The 27,067-nt window shown below is 74.2% G+C and overlaps 1 protein-coding gene across 1 annotated transcript; it reads left to right on the forward strand.

The window, feature by feature from the left end:
- The first annotated feature begins 236 nt into the window (after window positions 1-236).
- Window positions 237-26,632, forward strand: LOC134154282 (polyunsaturated fatty acid lipoxygenase ALOX15B-like). Its single transcript, XM_062601033.1, is given in 15 exon segments — window positions 237-767; window positions 808-1,012; window positions 2,263-2,344; window positions 6,924-7,046; window positions 8,174-8,277; window positions 9,713-9,885; window positions 10,523-10,666; window positions 12,356-12,559; window positions 13,627-13,713; window positions 15,844-16,013; window positions 18,699-18,820; window positions 20,991-21,091; window positions 22,177-22,347; window positions 25,087-25,106; window positions 25,108-26,632. Coding segments are annotated over 15 exon segments (2,394 nt in total). The 3' UTR covers window positions 25,265-26,632.
- The last annotated feature ends 435 nt before the right edge of the window (window positions 26,633-27,067 follow it).

A 27,067-nucleotide genomic window follows, 5' to 3' on the forward strand; every position in this document is an offset into this window, starting at 1 on the left:
GGATCTGGGAACATGGATCTGGGAACACGGGATCTGGGGACATGGGATCCAGGAACACAGGATCTGGGAACACAGGATCCAGGGACACGGGATCCAGGGACACGGGATCCAGGCACACGGGATCCGGGCACACGGGATCTAGGGACATGGGATCTGGGAACACGGGATCCAGGGACACGGGATCCAGGCACACGGGATCCGGGGACACGGGATCCAGGGACACAGGATCCAGGCACATGGGATCCGGGGACACGGGATCTGGGCACACGGGATCCAGGGACACGGGATCTGGGGACACGGGATCCAGGCACACGGGATCTGGGAACACGGGATCTGGGACACGGGATCTGGGAACACGGGATCCAGGGACACAGGATCCGGGCACACGGGATCCAGGGACAAGGGATCCAGGCACACGGGCTCCGGGCACACGGGCTCGGGCTCCGGGGACACGCGACCGACCCCCGACGCAGGATCCGCCCGTGACGAGCCGGGATCCGGCGAGCCGGGATCCGAACCCGACCCGCGGGAGGCGGGCGGCGGCGGAGGCCGGAGCCGGGATCGTGGCCGGAGCCGAGGAGGAGGAGGAGGAGGCTGAAGCCGGAGCCGGGATCGAGGCCAGAGCCGGGATCGAGGCCGGGATCGAGGCCGAGGAGGAGGCCGAGGAGGAGGAGGCCGAGGCCGAAGCCGAGGCCGGAGCCGGGATCGAGGCCGGGATCGAGGCCGAGGAGGAGGCCGAGGAGGAGGAGGAGGAGGCCGAAGCCGAGGCCGGAGCCGGGGATCGAGGCCGGAGCCGGGATCGAGGAGGCCGAGGAGGAGGCCGAGGAGGAGGAGGCCGAGGCCGAAGCCGAGGCCGGAGCCGGGATCGAGGCCGGAGCCGGGATCGAGGAGGCCGAGGAGGAGGAGGAGGAGGAGGAGGAGGCCGAGGCCGAAGGCGCCGGCGGCCCCTGGATCTTCCCCTTCTACCGCTGGCTGCCCGGCGCCGGCACCTGGGAGCTGGCCGAGGGCACCGGTGCGGCCCCCCCCCCGGACGCCTGGGCCCCTCCCAAGAACCCCCCCCTCGCCCCGGGCCCCGGACGCCTGGGCCCCTCCTGAGACCCCCCTCCCAGGGCCCCGGACGCCTGGGCCCCCCCTGCCACGCGGCCCGGACGCCTGGGCCCCTCCCGAGACCCCCCCCCCCCCGCCCCGGGCCCCGGACGCCTGGGCCCCTCCTGAGACCCCCCCTCCCAGGGCCCCGGACGCCTGGCCCCCCTGCCACGCGGCCCGGACGCCTGGGCCCCTCCCGAGACCCCCCTCCCAGGGCCCCGGACGCCTGGGCCCCTCCTGAGACCCCCCCCTCCCAGAGCCCCGGACGCCTGGGCCCCCCCGCCACGCGGCCCGGACGCCTGGGCCCCTCCCGAGACCCCCCCCCCCCCGCCCCGGGGCCCCGGACGCCTGGGCCCCTCCCGAGACCCCCCCCCCCCCCCCGGGCCCCGGACGCCTGGGCCCCCCCTCTGCCCCCTCCCAGGGCCCCAGACGCCTGGCCCCCCCACCACCACCACGCATCCCGGACGCCTGGGCCCCCCTTGCCACGTGGCCCGGACGCCTGGGCCCCTCCTGCCACGCGGCCCGGACGCCTGGGCCCCTCCCCACTGCGCGTCCCAGACACCTGCCCCCCCGCCCCGCCACACCGCATCCCGGACGCCTGGGCCCCCTGGGGAGGGCAGTTGGGTGCCGGGAGGGGGCAGCTGGGCGCCCGGACGCCTGGGCCCCTGGGGTGTGTGTGTGTGTGGGGGGGGGGGGGGGTTGGGTGCCCATAGGGGGTTGTTGGGTGCCGGGGTGGGGGGGAGGGGGGCAGTTGGGCACCCGGACGCCTGGGCCCCTCTGGGTGGGGTAGTTGTGTGCCGGGTGGGGGGGGGAGGGGGCAGTCAGGCGCCCGGACGCCTGGGCCCCTCTGGGGGGGTAGTTGTGTGCCGGGTGGGGGGGGGGAGGGGGGCAGTCAGGCGCCGGACGCCTGGGCCCCTCTGGGGGGGTAGTTGTGTGCCGGGGGAGGGGGGGGAGGGGGCAGTCAGGCGCCCGGACGCCTGGGCCCCTCTGGGGGGGTAGTTGTGTGCCGGGGGGGGGGGGGGAGGGGGCAGTCGGGCGCCCGGACGCCTGGGCCCCTCTGGGGGGGTAGTTGTGTGCCGGGGGAGGGGGGGGAGGGGGCAGTCAGGCGCCCGGACGCCTGGGCCCCCGGCGGTGCTGACCGGGGGGGGGGGGGGGGCCGCGGGGGGGGGGTCGCAGCCAAGACGCCGACGCAGGAGCGAAACCCGCTGATGCGGCGGCACCGGCGGGAGCAGCTGGCGCAGAGGCAGCGGGAGTACGGGTGAGCCCGGACGCCTGGGCCCCTCCCCGGACGCCTGGGCCCCTGCCCCTGGGGGGTCCCGGACGCCTGGGCCCCTCCGGGGACACCTGGGCCCCTGCCCCTGGGGTGTCCCGGATGCCTGGGCCCCCACCTCTGGGGCGCCTGGACGCCTGGGCCCTTCCCTGGACTCCTGGGCCCCCGCCCCTGGGCTGTCCCCGGACGCCTGGGCCCCTACCCGGACGCCTGGGGCCCCTGCCCCTGGGGTGTCCCGGACGCCTGGGCCCCTCCCCGGACGCCTGGGCCCCTGCCCCTGGGGTGTCCCGGACGCCTGGGCCCCTCCCCGGACGCCTGGGCCCCTGCCCCTGGGGTGTCCCGGACACCTGGGCCCTTCCCCGGACTCCTGGGCCCCCCGCCCCTGGGCTGTCCCGGACGCCTGGGCCCCTACCCGGACGCCTGGGCCCCTGCCCCTGGGGTGTCCCGGACGCCTGGGCCCCTCCCCGGACGCCTGGGCCCCTGCCCCTGGGGTGTCCCCGGACGCCTGGGCCCCTACCCGGACGCCTGGGCCCCCGCCCCCTGGGCTGTCCCGGACGCCTGGGCCCCTACCCGGACGCCTGGGCCCCTGCCCCTGGGGTGTCCCGGACGCCTGGGCCCCTACCCGGACGCCTGGGCCCCTACCCCTGGGGTGTCCCGGACGCCTGGGCCCCTACCCGGATGCCTGGGCCCCCGCCCCTGGGCTGTCCCGGACGCCTGGGCCCCTGCGGGAGCAGAGCCCCCCTGGGGGGGGGCAGTGCATTTTGGGGTGAATTCCGGGGATTTTGGGGCAGGCTGCGCGAGTGCAGCCCCGGGGCGGGCTGGTCGGGGTGGATTTTGGGGTGAATTCCAGGGATTTCGGGGCAGGCTGCGGGAGCGCAGCCCCGGGGCGGGGTGGTCGGGGTGGATTTTGGGGTGAATTCCGGGGATTTTGGGGCAGGCTGCGCGAGTGCAGCCCCGGGGCGGGGTGGTCGGGGTGGATTTTGGGGTGAATTCCGGGGATTTTGGGGCAGGCTGCGGGAGCGCAGCCCCGGGACGGGGCGGTCGGGGTGGATTTTGGGGTGAATTCCGGGGATTTCGGGGCAGGCTGCGCGAGTGCAGCCCCGGGGTGGGCTGGTCGGGGTGGATTTTGGGGTGAATTCCGGGGATTTCGGGGCAGGCTGCGGGAGCGCAGCCCCGGGGCGGGGGGTGGTCTGGGTGGATTTTGGGGTGAATTCCGGGGATTTCGGGGCAGGCTGTGGGAGCGCAGCCCCGGGGCGGGGGGTGGTCGGGGTGGATTTTGGGGTGAATTCCGGGGATTTCGGGGCAGGCTGCGGGAGCGCAGCCCCGGGGCGGGGGGTGGTCGGGGTGGATTTTGGGGTGAATTCCGGGGATTTTGGGGCAGGCTGCGCGAGTGCAGCCCCGGGGCGGGGGGTGGTCGGGGTGGATTTTGGGGTGAATTCCGGGGATTTCGGGGCAGGCTGTGGGAGCGCAGCCCCGGGGCGGGGTGGTCGGGGTGGATTTTGGGGTGAATTCCGGAGATTTTGGGGCAGGCTGCGGGAGCGCAGCCCGGGGCGGGGGGTGGTCGGGGTGGATTTTGGGGTGAATTCCGGGGATTTTGGGGCAGGCTGCGCGAGTGCAGCCCCGGGGCGGGGGGTGGTCGGGGTGGATTTTGGGGTGAATTCCGGGGATTTCGGGGCAGGCTGTGGGAGCGCAGCCCCGGGGCGGGGTGGTCGGGGTGGATTTTGGGGTGAATTCCGGAGATTTTGGGGCAGGCTGCGGGAGCGCAGCCCCGGGGCGGGGGGTGGTCGGGGTGGATTTTGGGGTGAATTCCGGGGATTTCGGGGCAGGCTGCGGGAGCGCAGCCCCGGGGCGGGGGGTGGTCGGGGTGGATTTTTGGGGTGAATTCCGGGGATTTTGGGGCAGGCTGCGGGAGCGCAGCCCCCGGGGCAGGGGGTGGTCGGGGTGGATTTTGGGGTGAATTCCGGGGATTTTGGGGCAGGCTGCGGGAGCGCAGCCCCGGGGCGGGGGGTGGTCGGGGTGGATTTTGGGGTGAATTCCGGGGATTTCGGGGCAGGCTGCGCGAGTGCAGCCCCGGGGCGGGGGGTGGTCAGAGTGGATTTTGGGGTGAATTCCAGGGATTTCGGGGCAGGCTGCGGGAGCGCAGCCCCCGGGGCGGGGTGGTCGGGGTGGATTTTGGGGTGAATTCCGGGGATTTCGGGGCAGGCTGTGGGAGCGCAGCCCCCGGGGCGGGGGGTGGTCGGGGTGGATTTTGGGGTGAATTCCGGGGATTTCGGGGCAGGCTGCGGGAGCGCAGCCCCCGGGGCGGGGTGGTCGGGGTGGATTTTGGGGTGAATTCCGGGGATTTCGGGGCAGGCTGCGGGAGCGCAGCCCCCGGGGCGGGGTGGTCGGGGTGGATTTTGGGGTGAATTCCGGGGATTTTGGGGCAGGCTGCGGGAGCGCAGCCCCGGGGCGGGGTGGTCGGGGTGGATTTTGGGGTGAATTCCGGGGATTTTGGGGCAGGCTGTGGGAGCGCAGCCCCGGGGCGGGGTGGTCGGGGTGGATTTTGGGGTGAATTCCGGGGATTTCGGGGCAGGCTGCGCGAGTGCAGCCCCGGGGCGGGGGGTGGTCGGGGTGGATTTTGGGGTGAATTCCGGGGATTTCGGGGCAGGCTGCGGGAGCGCAGCCCCGGGGCGGGGGGTGGTCTGGGTGGATTTTGGGGTGAATTCCGGGGATTTCGGGGCAGGCTGTGGGAGCGCAGCCCCGGGGCGGGGGGTGGTCGGGGTGGATTTTGGGGTGAATTCCGGGGATTTTGGGGCAGGCTGCGGGAGCGCAGCCCCCGGGGCGGGGGGTGGTCGGGGTGGATTTTGGGGTGAATTCCGGGGATTTTGGGGCAGGCTGCGGGAGCGCAGCCCCGGGGCGGGGTGGTCGGGGTGGATTTTGGGGTGAATTCCGGGGATTTCGGGGCAGGCTGTGGGAGCGCAGCCCCGGGGCGGGGGGTGGTCGGGGTGGATTTTGGGGTGAATTCCGGGGATTTCGGGGCAGGCTGCGGGAGCGCAGCCCCGGGGCGGGGTGGTCGGGGTGGATTTTGGGGTGAATTCCGGGGATTTCGGGGCAGGCTGTGGGAGCGCAGCCCCGGGGCGGGGTGGTCGGGGTGGATTTTGGGGTGAATTCCGGGGATTTTGGGGCAGGCTGTGGGAGCGCAGCCCCGGGGCGGGGTGGTCGGGGTGGATTTTGGGGTGAATTCCGGAGATTTTGGGGCAGGCTGCGGGAGCGCAGCCCGGGGCGGGGTGGTCGGGGTGGATTTTGGGGTGAATTCCGGGGATTTTGGGGCAGGCTGTGGGAGCGCAGCCCCGGGGCGGGGTGGTCGGGGTGGATTTTGGGGTGAATTCCGGGGATTTCGGGGCAGGCTGCGCGAGTGCAGCCCCGGGGCGGGGTGGTCGGGGTGGATTTTGGGGTGAATTCCGGGGATTTTGGGGCAGGCTGCGCGAGCGCAGCCCCGGGGCGGGGTGGTCGGGGTGGATTTTGGGGTGAATTCCGGGGATTTTGGGGCAGGCTGCGGGAGCGCAGCCCCGGGGCGGGGGGTGGTCTGGGTGGATTTTGGGGTGAATTCCGGGGATTTTGGGGCAGGCTGCGGGAGCGCAGCCCCGGGGCGGGGTGGTCGGGGTGGATTTTGGGGTGAATTCCGGGGATTTCGGGGCAGGCTGTGGGAGCGCAGCCCCGGGGCGGGGGGTGGTCGGGGTGGATTTTGGGGTGAATTCCGGGGATTTCGGGGCAGGCTGCGCGAGTACAGCCCCGGGGTGGGGTGGTCGGGGTGGATTTTGGGGTGAATTCCGGGGATTTCGGGGCAGGCTGCGCGAGTGCAGCCCCGGGGCGGGGGGTGGTCGGGGTGGATTTTGGGGTGAATTCCGGGGATTTCGGGGCAGGCTGCGGGAGCGCAGCCCCGGGGCGGGGGGTGGTCGGGGTGGATTTTGGGGTGAATTCCGGGGATTTCGGGGCAGGCTGCGGGAGCGCAGCCCCGGGGCGGGGTGGTCGGGGTGGATTTTGGGGTGAATTCCGGGGATTTCGGGGCAGGCTGCGGGAGCGCAGCCCCGGGGCGGGGGGTGGTCGGGGTGGATTTTGGGGTGAATTCCGGGGATTTCGGGGCAGGCTGCGGGAGCGCAGCCCCGGGGTGGGGGGTGGTCGGGGTGGATTTTGGGGTGAATTCCGGGGATTTCGGGGCAGGCTGCGGGAGCGCAGCCCCGGGGCGGGGGGTGGTCGGGGTGGATTTTGGGGTGAATTCCGGGGATTTGGGGGCAGGCTGCGCGAGTACAGCCCCGGGGCGGGGCGGTCGGGGTGGATTTTGGGGTGAATTCCGGGGATTTTGGGGCAGGCTGCGCGAGTACAGCCCCGGGGCGGGGTGGTCGGGGTGGATTTTGGGGTGAATTCCGGGGATTTCGGGGCAGGCTGCGCGAGTGCAGCCCCGGGGCGGGCTGGTCGGGGTGGATTTTGGGGTGAATTCCGGGGATTTGGGGGCAGGCTGCGCGAGTACAGCCCCGGGGCGGGGCGGTCGGGGTGGATTTTGGGGTGAATTCCGGGGATTTTGGGGCAGGCTGCGCGAGTACAGCCCGGGGCTGCCCTGGTGCATCGCGGCCGAGGGGCCCTGCGACGCCGGCCCCGACCTCCAGTACTCGCTGCCCAAGGCGCTCGCCTTCTACTTCCGGGGCGGGGCCGCGTGAGTGACGTCACCGCGGCCACGCCCCCCCCGCTCCCGCCGCCCCGCCCCTTCCTCTCCTCCTCTCCCCTCCCCCCCCCCCCCCCCCCGCTCCCTCCTGCTTCCTTTCTCCTTCCTCCCCTCCTGCTGCGCCCTGGCCCCGCCCCCTCTCCTGGCCCCGCCCCCAAGGCCCCGCCCCCGCCGCCGCGGTCCCGGCCCCGCCCCCTCCTGCCCCCGGCCCCGCCCCCCGGCGCTTCGGCCCCGCCCCCCCGCGATTGTCCCGGCCCCGCCCCCTCCTGGCCCCGCCCCCGCCCCCGCCACTCTGGCCCCGCCCCCCGCCATTGTCCCGGCCCCGCCCCCGCAATTGCCCCAGCCCCGCCCCTGGCGGTCTGGCCCCGCCCCCTGCGATTGTCCCGGCCCCGCCCCCCGCTGCTCTGGCCCCGCCCCCCGCCGCGATTCTCCTGGCCACGCCCCCCCCGCGCGGCCCCCTCCCCACCACACTTTGGCTCCGCCCAGCCCTGCCCTGCTGCCCCTGAAGGCCACGCCCTCGCCGGCCACACCCACCACCTGCCCGGAGCCCCGCCCCCTCCGACGGGCACACGCGAGCGGAGGCGTGCGCACGGGCTGGGCACGCGTGTGGCTGCGTGTTCCTGCGTGTCCACCCGTGTTTTTGCGTGTTCACACGTGTTCACACACGTTTTTGCGGGCTCCCGCGTGTTCCTGCGTGTCCACCCGTGTTTTTGCGTGTTCACACGTGTTCACACACGTTTTTGCGGGCTCCCGCGTGTTCCTGCGTGTCCACCCGTGTTTTTGCGTGTTCACACGTGTTCACACACGTTTTTGCGGGCTCCCGCGTGTTCCTGCGTGTCCACCCGTGTTTTTGCGTGTTCACACGTGTTCACACACGTTTTTGCGGGCTCCCGCGTGTTCCTGCGTGTCCACCCGTGTTTTTGCGTGTTCACACGTGTTCACACACGTTTTTGCGGGCTCCTGCGTGTTCCTGCGTGTCCACGCGCTCACACGCGTTCGGCGCTTCCTCGCGTCTTCACGTGCTCTTGCGCCTTCCCGCGTCTCCCCCCGTGTCCTTGCGTGTTCGCGTGCTTTCTCGCGTGTTCACGCGTGTTCACGCGTGTTCCCGCGTGTCGCAGGAACCTCGAGGTCGCCCTCAAGGGCTTCCTGTGCCGGGCCGAGTCCTGGGAGAGCCTGGAGGCCGCCGCCAACGTCTTCTGCTGCTACCGCACGCCCGTGTCCGGTACGGCCCCGCCCCGAGGGGCCCAGGCGTCCGGGGGGGGGGGGCCCAGGCGTCCGGGAGGGGGGCCCAGGCGTCCGGGGGGGGGGGGCCAGGTGGCCAGGATGGGTGGGAGGGGCCCAGGTGTCCTGGGGGGGGCCTAAGCATTCGGGAGGGGCTCAACCATCTGGGAGGGCAGCACAAGGAAGGGGCCCAGGCGTCCGGGAGGGGCCCAGGCGTCCAAGAGGGCAGCACCAGGGAGGGGCCCAGGCGTCCGGGCATCCCTGACATGCGGGGCCCAGGCATCCGGGGGTATCAGGAGGGTATCAGGGAGGGGCCCAGGCGTCCGGGCAGCACCGACATGGAGGGGCCCAGGCGTCCGGGTGTATCGGGAACGTAGCCGAGAGGGACCCAGGCGTCCGGGCACCCCCGACGTGGGGGGCCCAGGCGTCCTGGGGTGTCAGGACCTGCCTGGGAGAAGGGGCCCAGGCGTCCGGGGGTATCGGGAACGTAGCCAGCAGGGGCCCAGGCGTCCGGGCACTCCCAACATGGAGGGCCCAGGCGTCCGGGGGTGTCAGGACCTGGCCAGCAGAAGGGGCCCAGGCGTCCGGGGGTTTCAGGATGGTATCAGGGAGGGGCCCAGGTGTCCGGGGGTGTCAGGACCTGGCTGGGAGAAGGGCCCAGGCGTCCGGGGCTATTGGGAGCATAACCAGGAGCGGCCCAGGCGTCCAGGCACCCCCGACATGGAGGGGCCCAGGCGTCCGGGGGTGTCAGGACTTCGCTGGGAGAAGGGGCCCAGGCGTCCAGGGGTATCGGGAGCGTAGCCGGGAGGGGCCCAGGTGTCCGGGCACCCTCGACATGGAGGGGCCCAGGCATCCGGGGGTATCAGGAGGGTATCAGGGAGGGGCCCAGGCGTCCGGCCAACCCCAACATGGAGGGGCCCAGGCGTCCAGGGGTATCGGGAGGGTATCAGGGAGGGGCCCAGGCGTCCGGCCAACCCCAACATGGAGGGGCCCAGGCGTCCAGGGGTATCCGGAGGGTATCAGGGAGGGGCCCAGGCGTCCGGGCACCCCCAACATGGAGGGGCCCAGGCGTCCGGGAGTATCAGGAGGGTATCAGGGAGGGGCCCAGGCATCCGGGCACCCCCAACATGGAGGGGCCCAGGCGTCCGGGAGTATCAGGAGGGTATCAGGGAGGGGCCCAGGCGTCCGGGCACCCCCAACATGGAGGGGCCCAGGCGTCCGGGGCTATCGGGAGGGTATCAGGGAGGGGCCCAGGCATCCGGGCACCCCCAACATGGAGGGGCCCAGGCGTCCGGGGCTATCAGAAGGGTATCAGGGAGGGGCCCAGGCGTCCGGGCACCCCCAACATGGAGGGGCCCAGGCGTCCGGGGCTATCAGGAGGGTATCAGGGAGGGGCCCAGGCGTCCGGGCCCCCCCGCTGACGCCCCGGCGCCCAGACTACGTGACGCAGCACTGGCGGGACGACGCCTTCTTCGGGTACCAGTTCCTCAACGGGGTGAACCCGGTGCTGCTGCGCCGCTGCCCCCGGCTGCCCCCCAACTTCGCCGTCACCTCGGCCATGGTGGCGCCGACCCTCGGGCCCCACACCTCCCTCGAGCAGGAGATGGAGGTCGGCGGGGGGGCCCAGGCATCCGGGAGGGGAGCGGGAGTCTGGGAGGGGCCCAGGCGTCCGGGAGGGGATTGGGAGTGTGGGAGGGGCCCAGGAGTCCGGGAGGGGCCCAGGCATCCGGGAGGGGATCGGGAGTCTGGGAGGGGCCCAGGCGTCCGGGAGGGGATCAGGAGTCTGGGAGGGGCCCAGGAGTCCGGGAGGGGCCCAGGCATCCGGGAGGGGATCAGGAGTCTGGGAGGGGCCCAGGAGTCCGGGAGGGGATCAGGAGTCCGGGAGGGGATCGGGAGTCCGGGAGGGGATCGGGAGTCTGGGAGGGGCCCAGGCGTCCGGGAGGGGATCAGGAGTCTGGGAGGGGCCCAGGAGTCCGGGAGGGGCCCAGGCATCCGGGAGGGGATCAGGAGTCTGGGAGGGGCCCAGGCGTCCGGGAGGGGCCCAGGCGTCCGGGGAAGGGCCCAGGCGTCCGGAGAGGGTCCCAGGTGTTCAGGAGGGGCCCAGGTGTCAGGGTGGGGCCCAGGCATCCGGGAGGAGCCCAGGTGTCCGGGAGGGCCGTAAGCACCCAGGAGGGGCCCAGGTGCCCAGGAGGGGCCCAGGCGTCCGGGGCTGAGGCCCTACCCCCCCCTTCCCCCCCCCCCCGCAGCGGGGCCACGTCTTCCTGGTCGACTACCGGGTGCTGGACGGGGCGCCCACGGCGCAGATCGACGGGCGCCCGACGTACGTGGCGGCGCCGCTCTGCCTGCTGCACCTGCGCCCCGACGGGCAGCTCCTGCCCCTCGCCATCCAGGTGGGGGCCCCGGCGTCCGGGAGGGGCCCCGGCGTCCGGGAGGGGCCCAGGCATCCAGGGAGGGGCCCCGGCGTCCGGGAGGGGATCGGGAGTGTGGGAGGGGCCCAGGAGTCTGGGAGGGGCCCAGGAGTCCCTGAGGGGATCGGGCGTCCGGGAGGGGCCCCGGCGTCCGGGAGGGGATCGGGTGTCTGGAAGGGGCCCAGGTGTCCGGGAGGGGCTCCAGGATCCAGGAGGGGCCCCGGCGTCTGGGAGGGGCCCCGGCGCCCGGGAGGGGCCCAGGTGTCTGGGAGGGGATCGGGAGTGTGGGAGGAGATCGGGAGTCTGGGAGGGGCCCCGGCGTCCGGGAGGGGATCGGGAGTGTGGGAGGGGCCCAGGTGTCTGGGAGGGGCCCAGGCATCCGGGGATGGAACCGAGGGGTCCAGGGCGAAGGGGCCCAGGCGTCCGGGTGTGCGGGGAAGGGGCCCAGGCGTGCGGGGATGGAACCGAGGGGTCCAGGGCGAAGGGGCCCAGGCGTCCGGGCGTGTGTGGAAGGGACCCAGGTGTCCGGGGATGGAAGCGAGGTGTCCGGGGATGGAACCGAGGGGTCCAGGGCAAAGGGGCCCAGGCGTCCGGGTGCATGGGGCAGGGGCCCAGGTGTCCGGGGATGGAACCGAGGTGTCCGGGGATGGAACCAAGGGGTCCGGCGAAGGGGCCCAGGCGTCCGGGGATGGAACCGAGGTGTCCGGGGATGGAACCGAGGGGTCCAGGGTGAAGGGGCCCAGGCGTCCGGGTGTGCGGGGAAGGGGCCCAGGCGTCCGGGGATGGAACCGAGGGTTCTGGCGAAGGGGCCCAGGCGTCCGGGCATGCGGGGAAGGGGCCCAGGCGTCCGGGGATGGAACCGAGGATTCTGGCGAAGGGGCCCAGGCGTCCGGGCATGCGGGGAAGGGGCCCAGGCGTCCGGGGATGGAACCGAGGGTTCTGGCGAAGGGGCCCAGGCGTCCGGGCGTGCGGGGCAGGGGCCCAGGCATCCGGGGATGGAACCGAGGGGTCCGGAGCAAAGGGGCCCAGGCGTCCGGACATGCGGTGAAGGGGCCCAGGTGTGCGGGGATGGAACCGAGGGGTCCAGGGCAAAGGGGCCCAGGCATCCAGGCGTGCGGTGAAGGGGCCCAGGTGTCCGGGGATGGAATCGAGGGGTCCGGCGAAGGGGCCCAGGCGTCCGGACATGCGGGGAAGGGGCCCAGGCGTGCGGGGATGGAACCGAGGGGTCCAGGGCAAAGGGGTCCAGGCGTCCGGGCGTGCGGGGCAGGGGCCCAGGTGTCCGGGGATGGAACCGAGGGGTCCGGCGAAGGGGCCCAGGCGTCCGGGGATGAAGCCGAAGGGTCCAGGGTGAAGGGGCCCAGGCGTCCGGGGATGGAACTGAGGGGTCCGGGGATGGAACCGAGGGGTCCGACGAAGGGGCCCAGGCGTCCGGGCGCGCGGGGCAGGGGCCCAGGCGTCCGGTGATGGAACCGAGGGGTCCGGCGAAGGGGCCCAGGTGTCCGGGCATGTGGGGAAGGGGCCCAGGCGTCCGGGGATGGAACCGAGGGGTCCGGCGAAGGGGCCCAGGTGTCCGGGCATGTGGGGAAGGGGCCCAGGTGTCCGGGGATGGAACCGAGGGGTCCGGCGAAGGGGCCCAGGCGTCCGGGCACCGACGCCCGGCCCCGCCGGCAGCTCTCGCAGGCGCCGGGCCCGAGCAGCCCCGTGTTCGTGCCGGGCGACCCGCCGTGGCTCTGGGCGCTCGCCAAGGCCTGGGTGCGCAGCGCCGACTTCCACGTGCACGAGGCGCTGACCCACCTGCTGCGCGCCCACCTCCTGGGCGAGGTCTACGCCCTGGCCACCCTGCGGCGCCTGCCCGCCCGCCACCCGCTCCACAAGGTGGGCCCAGGCGTCCGGGAGCGGGGCGGGGGGGACCCAGGCGTCCGGGAGCTGGGAGTGGAGGGATACGGGGGGAGGGGTAGGGGGCCCAGGCGTCCGGGAGCGGAGGCGGGGGGATGACAACGGTGAGGGACCCAGGCGTCCGGGAGCTGGGAGGGGAGGGATACGGGGTGGGGGGTAGGGTCCCAGGCGTCCGGGCGTCCGGGAGCGGGGGGGGGGGGGGAATGACGACGGTGAGGGACCCAGGCATCCGGGAGCTGGGAGGGGAGGGATACGGGGTGGGGGGTAGGGGGCCCAGGCGTCCGGGAGCTGGGAGGGATACGGGGTGGGGGGTAGGGGGCCCAGGCGTCCGGGAGCGGAGGCGGGGGGATGACAACGGTGAGGGACCCAGGCGTCCGGGAGCTGGGAGGGGAGGGATACGGGGAGGGGGGGTAGAGGGCCCAGGCGTCCGGGAGCAGGGGGGGGGGGGACCCAGGCGTCCGGGAGCTGGGTGGGGAGGGATACGGGGGGAGGGGTAGGGGGCCCAGGCGTCCGGGAGCCGGGGGAGGGGGGGGAACGATGATGGTGAGGGACCCAGGCGTCCGGGAGCTGGGAGGGGAGGGATACGGGGGGGGTAGGGGGCCCAGGTGTCCGGGAGCTGGGAGGGTTACGGGGTGGGGGGTAGGGGGCCCAGGCGTCCGGGAGCTGGGAGGGGAGGGATACGGGGTGGGGGGTAGGGGGCCCAGGCGTCCGGGAGCGGGGGGGGGGGGGGAACAACGACGGTGAGGGACCCAGGCGTCCGGGAGCGGGGAGGGGGGAGCTGGCGGGGGGCAGGGGGCCCAGGTGTCTGGGAGTGGGGGGTGGCAGGCATATGGGAGTGGGGGAGCGGGACAAGGGGCCCAGGCGTCCGGGAGTCGGGGGACGGCGGGCCCAGGTGTCCGGGAGTAGCCCAGGAGTCTGGGAAGGAACTGGGAGTCCGGGGGTGGGGGTGGATGGGAGTGAGGGATGGGGAGTCCGGGCGAAGGGGGCCCAGGCATCCGGGAGGGGCCCAGGCGTCCGGGCGAAGGGACCCAGGCGTCCGGGCGCAGCTGCTGCTGCCGCACACCCGCTTCACCGTGCACCTGGCGCTGCTGGCGCGGAAGCTGCTGCTGAGCCCCGGCGGCGTCTTCGACCGCGTGAGTGCCGGGGTGTTTTGGGGGATTTGGGGCGTTTCGGGGATTTGGGGAGATTCGGAGGATTTGGGGCGTTTGGGAGGATTTGGGGCGTTTGGGCGGATTCGGGGAGTTTGGGGCGTTTGGGGGGATTTGGGGCGTTTGGGCGGATTTGGGGGGTTTTGGGGGATTTGGGGGGGGATTTGGAGATTTGGGGCGTTTCGGAGGGATTTGGGGCATTTCGGGGGAATTTGGGGGGTTTGGAAGATTTGGGGCATTTGGGTGGAGTTAGGGGATTTGGGGTGTTTTGGAGGATTTGGGGCAGTTTGGGGCATTTGGGAGGATTTGGAGATTTGGGGCGTTTCGGAGGGATTTGGGGTATTTCGGGGAATTTGGGGGCATTGGGGAATTTGGGGGATTTGGGGTGTTTTGGGGAATTTGGGGGCATTGGGGCGTTTGGGGGGATTTGGGGCGATTTGGGGGATTTGGGGGGTCCGGGCGATTTGGAGGAATTTGCGCAAATTTGGGACATTTTGGAGGATTTGGGCACGTTTGGGCTGGACAGGGCGGATTCGGGGCGCAATCTGGGGGGGATTGGGGGCGTTTGGGCCAGAGGAGGCGGATTTGGGGTGTGAGCCGGGCGGGATTGGGGTCGCTCGGGGTGGCCGTGGGGCACGAGCGGGCCGTTTCGGGGCGCGGGGCGGGTTCGGGGTGGATGTGGGGCGCGGGGCGGCCGTGGGGCGGCTGTGGGGGGGGGGCCGTGGGGCGGCTGTGGGGGGGGGCCGTGGGGCGGATGTGGGGCGCTGGGCGGCCGCGGGGCGCGAGTGGGCTGTTTTGGGGTGGGTTCGGGGCAGGTTCGGGGCGGCTGTGCGGCACAGCGGTGGGGCGTGGGGCGGGTTTGGGGCGGGTTCGGGGCGGCCGTGGGGCACAGCGGTGGGGCGGCTGTGGGGCGGCCGTGGGGCACAGCGGTGGGGCAGCCGTGGGGCGGGTTTGGGGCGGGTTCGGGGCGGCTGTGGGGCGGCCGTGGGGCACAGCGGTGGGGCGGCCGTGGGGCACAGCAGTGGGGCGGGTTCGGGGCGGCTGTGGGGCGGCCGTGGGGCACAGCAGTGGGGCACAGCGGTGGGGCGGGTTTGGGGCGGGCGCGGGGCGGCGGTGGGGCGGCCGTGGGGCACAGCGGTGGGGCGTGGGGCGGGTTTGGGGCGGGTTCGGGGCAGCTGTGGGGCGGCCGTGGGGCGGCGGTGGGGCACAGTGGTGGGGCGGGTTTGGGGCGGGTTCGGGGTGGCCGTGGGGCACAGCGGTGGGGCGGCGGTGGGGCGGTGGTGGGGCACAGCGGTGGGGCGCGGGGTGGGTTTGGGGCGGGTTTGGGGCGGGTTTGGGGCGGCCGTGGGGCAGAGCGGTGGGGCGGCGGTGGGGCGGGTTTGGGGCGGGTTCGGGGTGGCCGTGGGGCACAGTGGTGGGGCGGCCGTGGGGCACAGTGGTGGGGCGGCCGTGGGGCACAGCGGTGGGGCGGCGGTGGGGAGGTGGTGGGGCACAGCGGTGGGGCGGCGGTGTGGCGGGTTTGGGGCGGTGGTGGGGCACAGCGGTGGGGCGGCGGTGGGGCGGGTTTGGGGCGGCCGTGGGGCACAGCGGTGGGGCGGCCGTGGGGCACAGCGGTGGGGCTCAGCGGCGGGGCGGCCGTGGGGCACAGCGGTGGGGCTCAGCGGCGGGGCGGCCGTGGGGCGGGTTCGGGGCGGCCGTGGGGCGGCCGTGGGGCGGCCGTGGGGCTCAGCGGCGGGGCGGCCGTGGGGCACAGCGGTGGGGCTCAGCGGCGGGGCGCGCAGGCCATCGCGCTGGGCCGCCGCGGGCTGCTCTGGCTCGTGGCCCGGGGGCTGCGCGAGCTCCGCTACGACGCCCTCGTGCTGCCGCGTGACGTCGAGCGCCGCGGCGTGGGGCGGCCGTGGGGCACAGCGGTGGGGCACAGCGGTGGGGCACAGCGGTGGGGCGGCCGTGGGGCGGCCGTGGGGCACAGCGGCGGGGCGGCCGTGGGGCACAGCGGTGGGGCACAGCGGCGGGGCGGCCGTGGGGCGGGTTCGGGGCGGCCGTGGGGCACAGCGGCGGGGCGGCCGTGGGGCGGCCGTGGGGCACAGCGGTGGGGCTCAGCGGCGGGGCGCGCAGGCCATCGCGCTGGGCCGCCGCGGGCTGCTCTGGCTCGTGGCCCGGGGGCTGCGCGAGCTCCGCTACGACGCCCTCGTGCTGCCGCGCGACGTCGAGCGCCGCGGCGTCGCCTCGCTGCCCGGCTACCACTTCCGCGACGACGCCCTGCGCCTCTGGGCGGCCATCGAGAGGTGCCCGGCGCGCCGGGGGCGGGCCAGGGGCGGGCCAGGGGCGTGCCAGGGTGTGCAAGGGGCGTGCGAGGGCATCTGAGGGCGTGCGAGGGCGGGCGAGGGGTGTGCGAGGGCGGGCGAGGGCGTGCAAGGGGCGTGCAAGGGTGTGCAAGGGTGTGCGAGGGTGTGCAAGGGTGTGCGAGGGGCGTGCGAGGGCGTCTGAGGGCGTGCGAGGGCGTGCGAGGGGTGTGTGAGGGCGGGCGAGGGTGTGCAAGGGGCGTGCAAGGGTGTGCAAGGGTGTGCGAGGGCGTGCGAGGGGCGTGCAAGGGCGTCTGAGGGCGTGCGAGGGCATCTGAGGGTGTGCGAGGGGCGTGCAAGGGGTGTGCAAGGGCATGGAAGGGCGTGAAAGGGGCGTGCGAGGGCGGGCGACGGGCGTGCGAGGGCGTCTGAGGGCGTGCAAGGGACGTGCAAGGGCGTGCAAGGGCAGGCAGTGGCATGCAAGGGCGGGCAGTGGCATGCAAGGGCGGGTAGTGGCGTGCAGGCAGCCTGCAGTGGCATGTAATATGGCTGGTGGCGTGCAAGGGGTGTGCGAGGTGCGTGCAAAGGGTGTGCAAGGGCATGTGAGGGGCATGTGAGGGCGTGCAAGGGGCGTGCGAGGGCGTGCAAGGGCGTGCGAGGGCAGGCAGTGGTGGGCGAGGGGTGTTCAAGGGGCGTGCAATGGCGTGCGAGGGCGGGCAGTGGCGTGCAGGCAGCCTGCAGTGGCATGTAATATGGCTGGTGGCGTGCAAGGGGTGTGCAATGGTGTGCAAGGGGCATGCAAGGGGTGTGCAAGGGCGTGCAATGGCAGGCAGTGGCGTGCCGGCAGCCTGCAGTGGCATGTAATATGGCTGGTGGCATGTAACGGGTGTGCGACGGTGTGCGAGGGGCATGGAAAGGGCGTGCAAGGGGTGTGCAAGGGCATGTGAGGGATGTGCAATGGCGTGCGAGGGCGGGCGGTGGCGTGCAGGCAGCCTGCAGTAGTGTGTAATGTGACTGGTGGTGTGCAGGGGGTGTGCAAGGGGCGTGCAAAGGGTGTGCAAGGGGTGTGCAATGGCATAAAAGGGCAGGCAGTGGCGTGCAGGCAGCCTGCAATGGCATGTAATATGGCTGGTGGCGTGCAAGGGGTGTGCGACGGTGTGCAAGGGGCATGCGAGGGCGTGCAATGGTGTGCAAGGGCGGGCGGAGGCCCGAGGGTGGCAGGGGCGAGCAGGTGGGTGTGCATGGCGGGCTTGCGAGGCGGCGGGCGCGCAAGGCAGCGGGCGGGCGTGGCGGCAGGTGTGCAAGGCGGGTGTGCAAGGCAGGCACGTGAGGAGCGTGCATGGGGGGCCTGGCGGAGGAGGCGCGCGGGCGGGCGGCGGGTGGGTGTGCGAGGGTGGCGAGTGGGTGCGGCGGCGGGCGTGCAAGGGGCGGGTGGGTGGTTGTTCGCCGGGCGCATGGCGTGCATGCGAGGCGGCGGGTGTGCAAGGCGGGTGTGTAAGGCGGGCGGGAGAGGAGTGTGCGCGGGGGGCCCGGTGGAGGAGGCGCGCGGGTGGCGGCAGCGGGCGGGCGGGTGGGTGCGCGGCTGCAGGCGTGCGAGGTGGCGGGTGTGCGAGGTGCGTGTGCAAAGCGGGCGTGTGGGGAGCGTGTGAGGAGTGTGCACGGCGGGCCCGGCGAGGAGGCATGCGGGCGACGGGGGCAGGCGGGCGGGTGGGTGTGCATGGCAGGCGCGTGGGGTGGCGGGTGTGCGAGGTGGTGGGCGTGCGAGGCGGGCGTGCAAGGCGGGTGTGCGAGGAGCGTGCACGGGTGTCTGGCAGAGTAGGCACGCGGGCGGCGGGTGGGTGCTTGTTCGCTGGGCAGGTGGGTGTGCTTGGCAGGTGTGCGAGGCGGCGGGCGTGCGAGGCAGCGGGTGTGCAAGGCGGGTGTGCAAGGAGTGTGCAAGGGTGTCCGGCAGAGTAGGCACGTGGGTGGCAGGGGCGGGCGGGTGCTTGTTCACGGGGCGGGTGGGTGCGCATGGCGGGCGTGCGAGGCAGCGGGTGTGCAAGGTGGGTGTGCAGGGCAGGTGTGCAAGGAGCGTGCACGAGTGGCTGGGCGGAGGAGGCGTGCAGGCGGCAGGGTTGGGCGGGTGCTTGTTCACCGGGCGGGTGGGTGCGCATGGCGGGCGGGCGAGGCGGCGGGTGTGCAAGGCGGGTGTGCAAGGCGGGTGTGCAAGGCGGGCGTGCAAGGAGCGTGTGCGGGGGGGGGCCAGCAGAGGAGGCACGCAGGCGGCTGGGGCGGGCGGGTGCTTGTTCACCGGGCGGGTGGGTGCGCACGGCGGGCGGGCGAGGCGGCGGGCGTGCGAGGCGGCAGGTGTGCAAGGCGAGTGTGCAAGGAGCGTGCACGGGTGTCCGGCAGAGTAGGCGCGCAGGTGGCGGGGGCGGGCGGGTGCTTGTTCACCGGGCGGGTGGGTGCGCACGGCGGGCGGGCGAGGCGGCAGGCGTGCAAGGCGGGTGTGCAAGGCGGGCGTGCAAGGAGCGTGTGCGGCGGGAGGGGGGGGGGGTGCCCGGCGGCCGGAGGCGAGCGGGCGGCCGGGGGCGGGCGGCGGGGCGGGTCCGTTCGGGCGGGCGTGCGAGGCAGGCGGGCGGGCGTGCGAGGCGGGCGGGCGGGCGGGCGTGCGAGGCGCCCTGCCACGCGCGCGTGCGGGGCCGGCAGCTTCGTGGCGGGCGTCGTGCACCACTACTACGGGGCGGACGCGGCGGTGGCGGCCGACGACGAGCTCCAGGCCTGGGCCGCCGAGATCTTCCAGCGCGGCTTCCGCGGCCGCCGCAGCTCCGGTGCGCGTGCAAGGGTGGGGGGGGCACGCGCGTGCGAGGGGGGGAAGGACTCGCACGCGCGGCGGGGGTGTCGCGCGCGCCTGGGGCGCGCGGGCCGCAGGAGGCACGGTGGGGGGGGGGGGGAGGGCTCGAATGTGCATGGGGACGTCGCACGCGCGTGGGGCACGGGGGGCACGGGTGGCGCGGGGGGCTTGCACACGCAGCGGGGGTGTCGCACACGCATGGGGCAGTGGGGCATGGGGGTGTGGGGGCTCGCACGTGCGTGGGGTTGTCGCACGCGCGTGGGGCACGGGGCCGCAGGAGGCATGGGGGGCTCGCACGCTCAGCGGGGGTGTCGCACGCGCGTTGGGCACGGGTGGCACGGGGGGCTCGCACGCGCAGCGGGGGTGTCGCACACGCGTTGGGCACGGGTGGCACGGGGGGCTCGCACGCGCAGCGGGGGTGTCGCACGCGCGTTGGGCACGGGGGGGTGCAGGAGGCACGGGGGGCTCGAACACACACGGGGGCCTCGCACGCGCATGGGGCACAGGGCACGGGTGGTGCGGGGGGCGTCGCACACACGTGGGGGTGTCACACACGTGTGGGGCACGTGGGGCACAGGAGGCACGGGGGCTCGAACGCGCACGGGGGGCTCGTGCGCGCGGGAATGTCGCACACGCCCAGGGCACAGGGGGGCATGGGGGGCTTGCACGCGCGCGGGGGGGTCGGGCACGCGCAAGGGGGGTCGCACACGCTTGGGGGGGCTCACACGGGGACACAGGGGGCTTGCACGCGCATGGGGGTGTTGCACGCGGGCGAGTGTCGCACACGGGGGGTATCGCACGCGCTCAGGATACAGGCTCGCACGCACACGGGGCACGGGGGGCTCGCACACGCGTGGGGGAGTCGCACGCCCGCAGGGCACGGGGGGGGCGACATGGGGGGCTCGCACGCGTGCGGGACATGGGGGTTCACACGCGCACACTCGGCACAGGGGGCTCGCACGGGGGTGCGGGGTATCACATGGGGGGTCGCATGGGGGGCTTGCACGCGCACGGGGGCACTGGGGGCTCACATGGAGGGGCTCGCACGGGGACATTGCACAGGGGTGTTGGTGTCACACGAGGGTGTCACACGGAGGTGTCGCACGGGGGGGCTCGCACGGGGGTGTGGGGCCCTCGCACGGGGATTCGGGCCCGTTGCACAGGGATTCAGGCCCTTTGCACGGGGATTCGGGCCCCTTGCACGGGGATCTGGGCCCTTTGCACGGGGATCTGGGCCCCTCGCACGGGGATTCGGGCCCTTTGCATGGGGATCGGGCCCTTTGCACGGGGATTTGGGCCCCTCGCATGGGGATTCGGGCCCTTTGCACGGGGATCTGGGCCCTTTGCACGGGGATTTGGGCCCTTTGCACAGGGATTCGGGCCCCTTACACGGGGATCTGGGCCCTTTGCACGGGGATTTGGGCCCCTCGCACGGGGATCTGGGCCCTTTGCACGGGGATTCGGGCCCCTTGCACGGGGATCTGGGCCCTTTGCACGGGGATTTGGGCCCCTCGCACGGGGATTCGGGCCCTTTGCATGGGGATCGGGCCCTTTGCACGGGGGATTTGGGCCCCTCGCACGGGGATTTGGGCCCTTTGCACAGGGATTCGGGCCCCTTACACGGGGATTCGGGCCCTTGCACGGGGATCTGGGCCCTTTGCACGGGGATTCGGGCCCTTTGCACGGGGATCGGGCCCTTTGCACGGGGATCTGGGCCCTTTGCACGGGGATTTGGGCCCCTTACACGGGGATTTGGGCCCCTCGCATGGGGATCTGGGCCCTTTGCACGGGGATTCGGGCCCTTTGCACGGGGATCGGGCCCTTTGCACGGGGATCTGGGCCCTTTGCACGGGGATCTGGGCCCTTTACACAGGGATTCGGGCCCCTCGCATGGGGATCTGGGCCCTTGCACGGGGATTTGGGCCCTTTGCACGGGGATCCGGGCCCTCGCACGGGGATCTGGGCCCTTTGCACGGGGATTTGGGCCCCTTACACAGGGATTCGGGCCCCTCGCATGGGGATCCGGGCCCTTGCACGGGGATTCGGGCCCTTTGCACGGGGATTCGGCCCCTCGCACGGGGATGGGGCCCTCGTGCGAGCCCCCCCGTGCGAGCCCCCCCCCGTGCGACCCCCCCCGCCCCCCCCAGGGGTCCCGTCCCGCCTCCGCACCCGCCCCGAACTCGTCACCTTCGTCACCATGATCATCTACAGCTGCTCGGCCCATCACGCCGCCACCAACAGCGGGCAGGTGCGCCGCCCGGACGCCTGGGCCCCTCCCGGACGCCTGGGCCCCGCCCGGACGCCTGGGCCCCTCCCCAACACCTGGACCTCTCCCGGACTCCTGGGCCCCTCCCCTCCCGCCTGTCCGGACGCCTGGGCCCCGCCCCACCCCTCCCCTTCTGCCCGCCCACCCGGACGCCTGGGCCCCACCCGGACGCCTGGGCCCCTCCCGGACGCCTGGGCCCCACCCCGCCCCTCCCCACCCCTCCCCTCCCGCCTGCCGCCCGGACGCCTGGGCCCCGCCCGGACGCCTGGGCCCTGCCGGACGCCTGGGCCCCTCCACGACACCTGGGCCCCTCCCAGACTCCCGCTCCCCTCCCGGACGCCTGGGCCCCTCCCGGACTCCTGGGCCCCTCCCAGACTCCCGATCCCCTCCCGGACGCCTGGGCCCCTCCCAGACTCCTGGGCCCCTCCCAGACTCCCGCTCCCCTCCCGGACTCCTGGGCCCCTCCCAGACTCCCGATCCCCTCCCGGACTCCTGGGCCCCTCCCGGACGCCTGGGCACCTCCCGGACTCCTGGGCCCCTCCCAGACTCCCGCTCCCCTCCCGGATGCCTGGGCACCTCCCGGACTCCTGGGCCCCTCCCAGACTCCCGATCCCCTCCTGGACTCCTGGGCCCCTCCCAGACTCCCGATCCCCTCCCGGACTCCTGGGCCCCTCCCGGACGCCTGGGCCCCTCCCGGACTCCTGGGCCCCTCCCAGACTCCCATTCCCCTCCCGGACTCCTGGGCCCCTCCCAGACTCCCGATCCCCTCCCGGACTCCTGGGCCCCTCCCGGACGCCTGGGCCCCTCCCAGACTCCCGATCCCTCCCGGACTCCTGGGCCCCTCCCGGACTCCCGATCCCCTCCTGGACTCCTGGGCCCCTCCCGGACTCCTGGGCCCCTCCCAGACTCCACTCCCTTCCGGACTCCTGGGCCCCTCCCGGGACGCCTGGGCCCGTGGGTGGGTGGTGGCGGGGCAGTGGGCGGTAGCAGCGGACGGGGGATGGCCCGGGCGGCCGGGCGGCCCTGCCCGGACGCCTGGGCCCGCAGCGGGCGGTTGCCGGCGGCAGTTCGAGCTCGGCGCCTTCATGCCCAACATGCCGGCGGCCATGCGGGAGCCGCCGCCGGCCGCGAAGGCGCCGCTCGCCGAGGCCGATTTCCTGGGCGCCGTCTCGGCCGTCAACACGACCTGCGTCACCCTGGCCGTGCTGTGGGTGCTGCGCAACGAGCCGCTCGACATGGTGCGGGCCCCGGGGGGGGGGGGGGCCCAGGCGTCCGGGAGTTGGGGTGGGGGTGGGGCGCGGGGTGAGGGCCCAGGAGTCCGGGAAGGGGAATCGGGAGCCCGGGAGGGGCCCAGGCGTCCGGGAGTTGGGGTGGGGGTGGGGGAGCAGGGTGAGGGGCCCAGGCGTCCGGAGTGCGGCGTGGGGGTGGGGGCGCGGGGTGAGGGGCCCAGGCGTCCGGGAGTGCGGGGTGGGGATGGGGGGGGCAGGGTGAGGGGCCCAGGCGTCTGGGAAGGGGAATCGGGAGCCCGGGAGGGGCCCAGGCGTCCGGGAGGGACCCAGGAGTCCGGGAAGGGGAAATCGGGAGCCCGGGAGGGGCCCAGGCGTCCGGGAGGGACCCAGGCGTCCGGGAAGGGAATCGGGAGCCCAGGAGGGGCCCAGGCGTCCGGGAGGGAAATCGGGAGCCCGGGAGGGGCCCAGGAGTCCGGGAGGGACCCAGGAGTCCGGGAAGGGGAATCGGGAGCCCGGGAGGGGCCCAGGCGTCGGGAGGGACCCAGGCGTCCGGAAGGGGAATTGGGACCCTGGGAGGGGCCCAGGCGTCCGGGAGTGCGGGGGGCAGGAGGAGGGGGGACAGGGGGCCGAGGCGTCCGGGAGTGCGGGGTGGGGGTGGGGGGGGCAGGGTGAGGGGCCCAGGCATCCGGGAAGGGAAATCGGGAGCCCGGGAGGGGCCCAGGCGTCCGGGGGAGACCCAGGAGTCTGGGAAGAGGAATCAGGAGCCCAGGAGGGGCCCAGGAGTCCGGGAGGGACCCAGGCGTCCGGGAAGGGGAATCGGGAGCCCGGGAGGGGCCCAGGAGTCCGGGAAGGGGAATCGGGAGCCCGGAAGGGGCCCAGGAGTCCGGGAGGGGCCAGGAGTCCGGGAAGGGGAATCGGGAGCCCGCGAGGGGCCCAGGCGTCCGGGAGGGAAATCGGGAGCCCAGGAGGGGCCCAGGCGTCCGGGAGGGGAATCGGGAGCCCGGGAGGGGCCCAGGAGTCCGGGAGGGACCCAGGCGTCCGGGAAGGGAATCGGGAGCCCGGGAGGGACCCAGGCGTCCGGGAAGGGGAATTGGGACCCTGGGAGGGTCTGGGAGTGGGGTTTGGGGGGGCCCAGGCGTCCGGGAGTGCGGGGGGCAGGAGGAGGGGGGACGAGGGGCCCAGGTGTCCGGGAGTTGGGTGGGGGGGGGGGCGGGGTGAGGGGCCCAGGCTTCCGGGAGTTGGGGTGGGGATGAGGGGGGCAGGGTGAGGGACCCAGGCGTCCGGGAAGGGGAATCGGGAGCCCGGGAGGGGCCCAGGAGTCCGGGAGTGCGGGGTGGGGGTGGGGGCGCGGGGTGAGGGGCCCAGGCATCCGGGAGTGCGGGGTGGGGATGGGGGGGGCAGGGTGAGGGCCCAGGCATCCGGGAAGGGGAATCGGGAGCCCGGGAGGGGCCCAGGCGTCCGGGAGGGACCCAGGAGTCCGGGAAGGGGAATCGGGAGCCCAGGAGGGGCCCAGGAGTCCGGGAGGGACCCAGGCGTCCGGGAAGGGGAATCGGGAGCCCGGGAGGGGCCAGGAGTCCGGGAGGGACCCAGGCGTCCGGGAAGGGGAATCGGGAGCCCAGGAGGGGCCCAGGCGTCCGGGAGGGAAATTGGGAGCCCAGGAGGGGCCCAGGAGTCCGGGAAGGGAATCGGGAGCCCAGGAGGGGCCCAGGAGTCCGGGAAGGGGAATCGGGAGCCTAGGAAGGACCCAGGCGTCGGGCAGGCAGAGGGCCCAGGCGTCCGGGCGCAGTGGGGGGCCCAGGTGTCCGGGCCGCAGCAGGGACCCAGGCGTCCGGGAGGGGAATTGAGAGCCCAGGAGGGGCCCAGGTGTCCGGGCGCAGTGTGGGGCCCAGGCGTCCGGGCGGCAGCAGGGACCCAGGCGTCCCGGGAGGGGGAATTGAGAGCCCAGCAGGGGCCCAGGTGTCCGGGCGCAGTGTGGGGCCAGGCGTCCGGGAGGGGGTATCGGGAGCCTGGGAGGGGCCCAGGAGTCCGGGAAGGGGAATCGGGAGCCTAGGAAGGGCCCAGGCGTCCGGGCGCAGGAGGGGCCCAGGCGTCCGGGCCGCAGCAGGGACCCAGGCGTCCGGGAGGGGGTATCGGGAGCCTGGGAGGGGCCCAGGAGTCTGGGAAGGGGAATCGGGAGCCTAGGAAGGGCCCAGGCGTCCGGGCGCAGGAGGGGCCCAGGCGTCCGGGCCGCAGCAGGGACCCAGGCGTCGGGAGGGGGTATCGGGAGCCTGGAGGGGCCCAGGAATCCGGGAAGGGGAATCGGGAGCCTAGGAAGGGCCCAGGCGTCCGGGTGCAGGAGGGGCCCAGGCGTCCGGGGTGCAGCAGGGACCCAGGCGTCCGGGAGGGGGTATCGGGAGCCTGGGAGGGGCCCAGGAATCCGGGAAGGGGAATCGGGAGCCTAGGAAGGGCCCAGGCGTCCGGGTGCAGGAGGGGCCCAGGCGTCCGGGGTGCAGCAGGGACCCAGGCGTCCGGGAGGGGGTATCGGGAGCCTGGGAGGGGCCCAGGAGTCCGGGAAGGGGAATCGGGAGCCTAGGAAGGGCCCAGGCGTCCGGGCGCAGGAGGGGCCCAGGCGTCCAGGCGGCAGCAGGACCCAGGCGTCCGGGAGGGGGAATCGAGAGCCCAGGAGGGGCCCAGGTGTCCGGGCGCAGTGTGGGGCCAGGCGTCCGGGCGGCAGCGGGGACCCAGGCGTCCGGGGCCTCCCGCCCGCAGCGCCCGCTGGGCTGTTACCCGAGAGCACTTCACGGAGGAGGCGCCGCGGCGCCTCATCGCCGCCTTCCAGCGCCGCCTGGCCCGGATCTCCCGCGACATCCGGGCCCGCAACGCCGGCCTGGCCCTGCCCTACGCCTACCTGGACCCCGCCCAGGTGGAGAACAGCGTCGCCATCTGAGCCCGGACGCCTGGGCCCCCCGCCCGGCGCCGCCCGGACGCCTGGGCCCCGCTGCTGCTGCGCTGCCCGGACGCCTGGGCCCCGGTGCGGCTGCTCCGCCCGGACGCCTGGGCCCCGATGCTGCCATGCTGCCCGGACGCCTGGGCCCTGGTGCAGCTGCATCACCCGGACGCCTGGGCCCTGCTGCTGCTGCCCCGCCCGGACGCCTGGGCCCCGGTGCTGCTGCATCACCCGGACGCCTGGGCCCCAGTGCTGCTGCCCGCCCGGACGCCTGGGCCCTGCTGCTGCTGCTCCACCCGGACGCCTGGGCCCTGGTGTTGCTGCATCACCCGGACTCCTGGGCCCCGGTGCTGTCATGCTGCCCGGACACCTGGGCCCCGGTGATGCTGCTCCGCCCAGACGCCTGGGCCCCGCCACTACTACATCGCCCGGACGCCTGGGCCCCAGTGTTGCTGCTCCGCCCGGACACCTGGGCCCCGGTGCAGCTGCATCACCCAGACGCCTGGGCCCTGGTGCTGCTGCCCCGCCCGGACACCTGGGCCCTGGTGCTGCTGCCCCGCCCGGACGCCTGGGCCCTGGTGCTGCTGTTCCGTCCGGACGCCTGGGCCCTGGTGCGGCTGCATCACCCGGACGCCTGGGCCCTGGTGCTGCTGCCCCGCCCGGACGCCTGGGCCCCGGTGCTGCTGTTCCGTCCGGACGCCTGGGCCCTGGTGCGGCTGCATCACCCGGACGCCTGGGCCCCGATGCTGCCATGCTGCCCGGACACCTGGGCCCTGTGCTGCTGCTCCACCCGGACGCCTGGGCCCCGGTGCTGCTGTTCCGTCCGGACGCCTGGGCCCTGGTGCGGCTGCATCACCCGGACGCCTGGGCCCTGGTGCTGCTTTCTCCGCCCGGACGCCTGGGCCCTGGTGCGGCTGCATCACCCGGACGCCTGGGCCCCGGTGCTGTCATGCTGCCCGGACACCTGGGCCCCGGTGTTGCTGCTCCGCCCGGACACCTGGGCCCCGATGCTGCTGCATCGCCCGGACGCCTGGGCCCCGGTGCAGCTGCATCACCCAGACGCCTGGGCCCTGCTGCTGCTGCCCCGCCCGGACGCCTGGGCCCTGCTGCTGCTGCCCCGCCCGGACGCCTGGGCCCTGGTACTGCTGCCCCGCCCGGACACCTGGGCCCTGGTGTTGCTGCCCCGCCCGGACACCTGGGCCCCGGTGCTGCCATGCTGCCCGGACGCCTGGGCCCGCGGAGGCCGCGAGGGCCCCTCTGGGGGCCCCAGGACCCCTCTGTGGCGAAGGGGCCCAGGCGTCCGGGCCCGCCCCCCCCTCGCCCCTCCCCCCCGTCCTGGCACCCGCCCAATAAAGCTGCTGCTTCTCTCCCCGCGGCTGTCGCATCCGGGGGGGGGGGGCACGGGGCCAAACTGGGCATACTGGGGACATCCTGGGGGCATACTGGGGTCATACTGGGGTTATACTGGGCATCCTGGGGCCATACTGGGCATACAGGGGCATACTGGGCTCATAGTGGGGGCATACTGGGCATCCTGGGGCCATACTAGGCATACTGGGCTCATACTGGGGTTATACTGGGCATCATGGGGCCATACTGGCCTTACTGGGGGCATACTGGGCTCATACTGGGGGCATACTGGGCATCATGGGGCCATACTGGCCTTACTGGGGGCATGCTGAGCTCATACTGGGGTTATACTGGGCATCCTGGGGGCATACTGGGGGCACACTAGGCTCATACTGGGCATTCCAGGGCCATACTGGGCATACTGGGGGCAGACTGGGCATACTGGGGGCGTGC

The sequence above is a fragment of the Rhea pennata genome, unplaced genomic scaffold (genome assembly GCF_028389875.1).
Source record: "Rhea pennata isolate bPtePen1 unplaced genomic scaffold, bPtePen1.pri scaffold_197, whole genome shotgun sequence".
NCBI classification, from domain to species: domain Eukaryota; kingdom Metazoa; phylum Chordata; class Aves; order Rheiformes; family Rheidae; genus Rhea; species Rhea pennata.